The following is a 7,605-nucleotide window of genomic DNA, read 5'->3' as shown; positions in this document are numbered from 1 at the left end:
CTGACACTGACGATTTGCCCCTTCTAACATTCAATCGAACCACAGGATGTTTTTTGTTGTAACTGAATGCCTCAATGCCTGTCTGCCTACTTTATAGAGCCATGGCCACATGTCTCACTGTAGGAGCAAACCATTTTCGTGAATGGGATGGTGTACCTGATAAAAGCGCCGGTGAGTGTAGGTTGTATGACATGTTTAATCTAAATAATCATAGCTAGGCCTATATGGATAATCGCGCATATTGTAGACCTTCCTAGTAAAAAAAGTATATACTGTCTTGTGCTCTGTTATTGATGGTAAATGAATGGTGTGGTTCTCATTCTCATACTCCATAGACTCCTTGTTTTGGATCATTACCCCATCTGATCCACTAGGTGGCATAAGTAATGCTGCTATTCACTTTTGTGTCTCTGTTGTGATCCAATAATAGTTGCCTGGCTATCCATCCACATTGCTCTGCCACCTGAGCAACTGAATGCAATTCAGGTTGAGTCGTCAGGCAAAAATAATAGGCCTATTTCAAATTTTGTGCTGACTACATGAAGTGCTGACTACATGAATGGAAAGCTAGTAGGTTGGCTATGCAATAATGTAATTAAAGAGAACATGATTGGTACAAGACTCTATCAACTTGGTCATATTCAATATTATCAGAGACCATAACTTGGACTGGAACAAAAACAGGGCCAAATTGCTATATACCTGTGTTATAACACTCAAATTACTACAGTGATAACATTGTTGTCATGACATTAATGTAACTATATTCCTTTGTCAGGTGTCATGTGCAAGCATTTTGCATGATAAGGGAAGCCGGTGTTCTAAATTGATGTTGAAATTGATATTGCTTTCCTTTCTCTGTCCTCAAAAATCAGTCTCTCATCTTTCGAGCAGGCAGCACAATCAACTGGACATTGTTTCTCCATATACTATATTTTAATAATCGGTAATAATCAGCTAGTTTCAATTGCTGGTAGGCCTACAATGAAGTGCAAAATTATTCCTAACCCAACGTATTTTTCAATTCACATATCAAAGTAAGGCTACATTGTAGGCCAGAAAAAAATAATCCTATCAAAATAGATCGAGTGTCTGGGTACTGCATACAATGTCAGTGTACGTGTACGTGCGCGCCCCCTAGTACTGAAAATATGCAGCGCAGCTTCTGTTGGTAAAGCTGACTCACTCAAACATACCTCCTTTGTATGATTGGTGGATATGTTTCAGCGCGGCGTACTGTAACCAATCAGCGGATTGTTTTCCTATCTCGTAACGTAATAAACATCGCGGCCGGAGAAATAGTGAGGGAAAGGAGAAATGTAAACAATTTCAGGACTCTGTGGAATTATAAACCAGGACTTTATTCAATATAATACTTTAAAAAAAATAATGCACAATTAGTGCTAAATTAATATCTTGCTTTTAAGAGAACGGGACCTAGTTGTAACACGAATAACACACGCAAGCTAGCTAGCTCGCGCTACAGTACTGTAGGCCTCTAGCTAAATTTACGCGGAAAAGGAACTTGCTGTTTATAGAAAATACGAGCTAGTAGCTAGCTAGTAATTTGTGCAGCGAACAAGGTAGCTAGTTGTATCTAGCTATTTAAACATTTCCACTAACGTTACCCTCTAGGCTAGTTAACTAATTTGTAAGCTATTGCGTTGGCTAGCGCAGCAGACTAATTGGCAAAAATGAGCGAAAAAACGAGGTACAGCAAAAAGTCTGCAGACTCCGCACCGAAGAAACGATGTCAGTCCGACGAGCAGGCTGGCCAGTCCCCTCTTCCAAATAAGTTAGCCAAAGTGGACGGAGAGGTGTCCAGTGAATTACCATCGAATTCTCATGGAAACAAAAATGGGGAAGATGGCGATAAAGTACCAGCCATAGAAGAGAAGAATGGTGGAAATGAGGAGAGTGGACTAGATCTAAAAAAGGGACCCGGGGGGGGGATTTGTGCAGCTGTCACTGCCATTAATCAATCCAGCGCTGATGCACATGTCCGCGCCGCCAACAGTGCTCTTTTATCGGGTGCACCAGTCTCTAGCGATGCCAAGGAAGTAAAAACCCTGGGAAGTGCTGGTGCTGGAGATTGCCGACCCTCCACTTCACTGGACCAGTCTGATTCGGCCGCTATAGCAGCCGCCGAGGCACTTGCTAGTCTCACAGGAGCAGCTGCGGGTGAAGAGGTTATTAAACAAACATCCTTTTCCTCCAAAAAAGTTGGACATTATGAGAGAATGGGACACAAAGGTAAGCGTGGTGACCAGGAGTCCTCAAAAGAACGATCAAAACCTGAAAGGGGTCTTCACACGCAGGCAGCAGCGGCAGACAGCTCTACCTCACTGCTTGGAGTTGGCAGGGAGGATGCCGAGAACATGCCCGATGTGGACGAGGAAGACAACTCAATACCCGGATCTTCGTCCACACCGAGTTCCTCTTTCCCTTCAGATAATGATGATGATGACGGGGAGTGCGCTATAGTGTCAGTGAAGATGGCCCCGGAGATCCGACAGTCAGTGGCCCTTCTGGCGCAGGTACAGATGAGGCTGGACGCTCTGGAGAAGAAAGGTGCGCGGCTCCACCAGCGACTAGAGCTGAAACTGAGCCGCCAGCGCCGTCCACACGTGGACCAGCGTAGCTCCATCATACAGGCCATCCCCGGCTTCTGGGTCACGGCAGTATCCTTTTTAATACTCCTACACACACACATATGTTGTTGATTGTGTGTTGGTATGTCACATTTATTTTTCCCTTGGCTCAAAGCTCAACAGTTATTGAACCACCCTCATCTCTCTGCTCACATCGACAAAACAGATGAAGGCGCTCTCAGTTACATGACCAACCTTGAAGTAAGTAAATAATCAAAAATGTAATGATTCTTTAAAGTCTTCTGAATATATGTTCTATTGCTCCCCTGAAATGAAAATGTATTCTTGTCTCCTCCTTAGATTGAATCCTTCAAGACCAACAAGCTTGGTTACAGAATCGGGTTCCACTTCAAACGGAATCCTTACTTCCAGAACAACATCATCGTGAAGGAGCTCCACCTTGGAATGGCAGGTGAGTGACAGATCCAGTTGTCATATCTATGTTGCTAGGATGCCACATTTTACATGTGCCAGGTGTCCCTACATCTTTGACAGGTGTAGATGTAGAGGTGTAATCAGGTATCGGGTGTAAATGAGGCCAATAATGATTATATCCTTCCCCTGTTATATGTTCTCTCACAGGATCTCCAGTGTCTTTCTCCAACCCCATCCTGTGGCACCGCGGGCAGAACCTGACGCTTCACAGTGAGCCCAGGAGGTCGGGACGCGGCGTCTACCAGACTTTCTTCAGCTGGTTCAGCGACCACGCCAGTCCTGGCCGGGACGACATAGCACAGGTAACGGCATGCTCACTGCCAGGCATAGGTTGAGAGCTGGTGCACAGTCTAACATGCATGGAGTAATCCAGCAAAGACGCATTGCACAGATCCACTGGTGATCACACAACTTACTTTATTTTAGGCTCTGTATATAACGTTTACGGTTACTGCACTATTCCAACACACTCTTCTTCTCTCTTTGTTCCGTGTGAATCTATAGATTCTGAAAGATGACCTTTTCAGAAACCCTCTCAGATACTACTTGACTCCACTGTGGGAACCCAGGCAGAATGGCAGGTAAGCAGCCCAACAAAACCTATTGTCGTGGAACTTAGCTCAATAAGGACTATCCATCTTCATGATACTGTTACCATTTATAACCACTTTATTATGTGCTGTAATGTAGCCTAAACCACTGCCAAACACTTTTATAACCCTTTATTGGAAAGCATTTTGTGTAAAAAAGAAAAAGAAATGAAAGGTCTTTAGATTTTTTTTTGTTTTTTTTTTTTATACATTTTTATCCCATTTTCTCCCCAATTTTCGTGGTATCCAATCGCTAGTAATTACTACCTTGTCTCATCGCTACAACTCCCGTACGGGCTCGGGAGAGACGAAGGTCGAAAGCCATGCGTCCTCCGAAGCACAACCCAACCAGCCGTACTGCTTCTTAACACAGCGCGCCTCCAACCCGGAAGCCAGCCGCACCAATGTGTCGGAGGAAACACTGTGTACCTGGCCCCCTTGGTTGGCGCGCACTGCGCCCGGCCCGCCACAGGAGTCGCTGGAGCGCGATGAGACAAGGATATCCCTACCGGCCAAACCCTCCCTACCCCGGACGACGCTATGCCAATTGTGCGTCGCCCCACGGACCTCCCGGTCGCGGCCGGCTGCGACAGAGCCTGGGCGCGAACCCAGAGACTCTGGTGGCGCAGTTAGCACTGCGATGCAGTGCCCTAGACCACTGCGCCACCCGGGAGAAAGGTCTTTTGATTGTTCTAACTATCACAACATACGGTTCTAACAGCACCAGTGGGCCCAAGCCAGCTGACAACAGCAACAGGGAGGATTGTGTGGTGATCTCTGACTCGGATGATGATGATGATGATGATGATGATGATGATGATGAAGAAGAGCAGGCTAAGTCTGGACGAGGTCTTAGCAGGGAAGAGGAGAATGAGGATGAGGACGAGGAGCATGGGGGCCAAGATGCAGGTTAGTCAGTACTGTAAAAGAGCTTTAGAAGCCCATGATTCTAGTCCTTTAGAGCCACAGTGTCTGCTAGTTTACCTCTACTTCCTGAGAAATGTGTATACGTGTGTAGTAAGATGTCCTTGTATGAGTAATCCAGGTGAAACTGAATAGACAGCGAATATGTCCTCAGAATCAGATGAAAGCCCAGAGGAGGATGATGACGGAGAGGTTGCAATAGACGGTAAGACATTGTCCACGAACAGAAATGTTATTATGGAGGGTTGTTGGATCTGCTGCTCGGCTTTGCAGCTCAGTTTAGAACATGAAGTCATTGTTTGGATGAAAGTCTATTTATTTTAATGGTTCAGGAAGACTGTGATTTTGAAATGCCAACTCAGCAGCCTATTCTGCAAAAATTCCAGGACTGTTTTTACTTTAAATGCAAGAGCCGTTTTGTACAATCATTGGAAGTTATATTTTGGAAGATTATTGGATTAAGGGGTGCTTTGTCTATTTGTGTATCCATTTTGGTTACCTGATACTTCAATCCACCGCTTACTGTTTTCACCATTCACACACAATTGCACAACAGAATTATATTCCTACTCCTGGGCTTTCACCATAATCCAGTGTTAAACCCCCCTGTTTATATCCCATACTAATCACCCCATTGGCTCAGAGTGGGAAGCCCATTATAAAAGGTCTGATCATCTCCATTCCCCAGGCTCTGATGACAGTGACCAGGATGCCAGAGAGGATGAGGACTCATCGTACGGAGAGAAGGATGAAGAGGTGGACGTGGAAGACGTGGATGAATCACGAGGTCGCGAGGTCAGAGACCAAGATAAAGAGGAGGATGTTGAGGTGGACGAAGAAGAGGACGAGAGCTAAGATTGTTTGTTCTTTCCAATTTCCTTTTTTTCTTATTATGCACAAAATATCAATTATTATTAATACACTCTAAATGCTTGACTGCATTTTAAAATCAGGGTAAATAAAAAAAATCCAGGACACCATGTTTTGACTATATTTTACTGTAATCTTTGTTGGATTTAAAAAAAAAAAAAAAAAAATGAAAACATTTTTTTTGTAAAGATTCTTTATTACTGGGGTCTCAAATTCGAAGGATTGTAACTTAATCATGCATTAGATCTTGACTCATTCATTCAGTTTACTCTTATTGTTAGGGCTACTCAACACAAAACGAAAATAATACCAGTACAATAATATTCTACGAGGTTTGAGACCCCTGATTGAATTTTGTTAATACTGCCAAGATTTGGTAGAATCTCTTGTTGCAAATGGTCCAATTAAACAATACTAGATATTTTACTGACAGGTATCAGTGATCACGTCTTCAACTCAATTTATCTTGGACTGTTCCTATTGTAAATCTGATATTTGACGAGGTAAAAAGGAGATTTTCATAGAGGTTGTAATATTATTCCCAACACATCTCGGATGCACTTCCTACTGAACCAAATCTTGTTCTCAGGGATGACCTAGTCGTGAGTGTTTTCATGGAAGGAAACTGCTAGATTTTTGAGACCATATACTACTATATAATGTTTTCTCACACTCCTGCCATTGTTTGGGTGTATCTGTGTAAAATAAGTTTACTCTACAGTAGTTTGTGTTATTTTAATAAGGTAAATATAGGTAATGTCTCCTGTGTTTTCACGCCTTTCCTATCATAAACGTAGTGTGTAGATGTGCACCCATATTAATTCATATTCACACATGTTTATGTTTTTCAGTTCTTTAAGTATATTTTAATATTCATTGAGTTATTTGGGTGGAATCCCACATTTTTGTAACATGAGTTGTAATATTTTGAGCTTGTTGCATCCATGCGTTCAAAAAAAAATTGCTTTTTTGCTTTTGTGTAACTTTTAGGAACTGTTATCGTCACATTTTTGTGTTTTTTGATAACTTACTTTGATAGACAGTTATTTAAGTCAGAATGATGACATTTAACAGTTTGAAAGATTCTGTATAGAGCAAATATTTGCAGTGACTGTTGCCTCAAAGGCATTGACGAGTGTGATCCGACAAAGTAACAGAACTGTAGCCCAGGGCAGCTCTTAAACTACTGTAACAATGATAGCTAGTGGTTTTATGTTGTTTCTTTTCCACACAGACTGATGGCATTGGCATGTACATATTTAAACTTAACTTTGTGTGCAGAGTTTGGATCTGCTAAGCTTAAATCATTACCTGTAGCCATCTGGAATTTGACAAATAGGGTACATTAACAAAAAGTTATATTTTGTGTGCTGAATTATTTTATAGTATGCTATAGTTCTGAAGAAAACGTGTTTTGTTTTTTAAGATAAAATAATGTCTGCATTTTAAATCCGACTTAATTAAATAGCAAGTTATTTATTTTTGCTTACTGGTTTTTGTTGTCTGAGTTTTAGTAGTTAGGTAAATACAACCTTCTGTACTGAATATATTGCCAAACCAGAAGATGGCAGTATACAACTGCAAGGATACATGGTATCACAACTCTGAACTGCTTTTGTAACCCAAGTGATGTACAATTAAGAAAATAGAAAATAACAAATAGTATTCTAAGTCAGGAGTATAGGCCTAATGTGTATCGAAGGTAACAGAATCCCTGCGTCCATTGATGAGTGAGCCAGATACTATGTATAATACTGTGAATATCAGTATGAAAGACCTTTATACTGAAGATGACAACTGACTTTGACATTATGACAGTAAAGACATACTGTTGTTTGTAAATTATGTTTAAGTTGGCCTATTCTTATAGGAACAGGCAAAGGGCTTTGAAGACACCAACAATATCAGTGTATCATTTATGGAGGATGTCAACCAGTGTCACAGCTTTGACATGACACACGTCAGAATGTGATATCACTTTTTAGGCTGTGTTTATACAAGTAGCCCAATTCTGTTATTGCTTTCACTAATTGTTATTTTGATCAATCAGTTCAGCTCTGAAAAAGATAAGATGTGAAAAGATCTGATGTGATTGGTCAAAATACCAATTAGTGGAAAAAATATTGGTATTGGGC

General features: G+C 41.7%; 1 protein-coding gene across 3 annotated transcripts; it reads left to right on the top strand.

Moving 5' to 3' along the window:
• Nucleotides 1-92: 92 nt before the first annotated feature.
• LOC129829840 (testis-specific Y-encoded-like protein 2) lies at nt 93-6,949 on the top strand. 3 transcript variants are annotated; one of them, XR_008755460.1, is made up of 8 exons: nt 93-2,681; nt 2,775-2,852; nt 2,952-3,063; nt 3,234-3,388; nt 3,591-3,667; nt 4,398-4,585; nt 4,722-4,805; nt 5,289-5,337. XR_008755460.1 is itself a non-coding variant. In XM_055891809.1 (8 exons), the coding sequence occupies exons 1-8, from the start codon at nt 1,695-1,697 to the stop codon at nt 5,453-5,455; spliced, it is 1,815 nt and encodes a 604-aa protein (XP_055747784.1). In that variant the 5' UTR covers nt 93-1,694; the 3' UTR covers nt 5,456-6,949. The 3 variants fall into 3 exon arrangements, 2 of the variants coding, with proteins under 2 accessions (XP_055747784.1, XP_055747785.1); XM_055891809.1 differs by having other exon boundaries at nt 4,755-4,805; nt 5,289-6,949; XM_055891810.1 differs by lacking the exon at nt 4,722-4,805 and having other exon boundaries at nt 5,289-6,949.
• Nucleotides 6,950-7,605: the final 656 nt, after the last annotated feature.

The sequence above is a fragment of the Salvelinus fontinalis genome, chromosome 31, assembly GCF_029448725.1.
Source record: "Salvelinus fontinalis isolate EN_2023a chromosome 31, ASM2944872v1, whole genome shotgun sequence".
Taxonomy (NCBI): Eukaryota; Metazoa; Chordata; class Actinopteri; order Salmoniformes; family Salmonidae; genus Salvelinus; species Salvelinus fontinalis.
The sequence above is the reverse complement of the archived record's forward strand: the minus strand, read 5'-3'. Positions and strand labels throughout refer to the sequence as shown.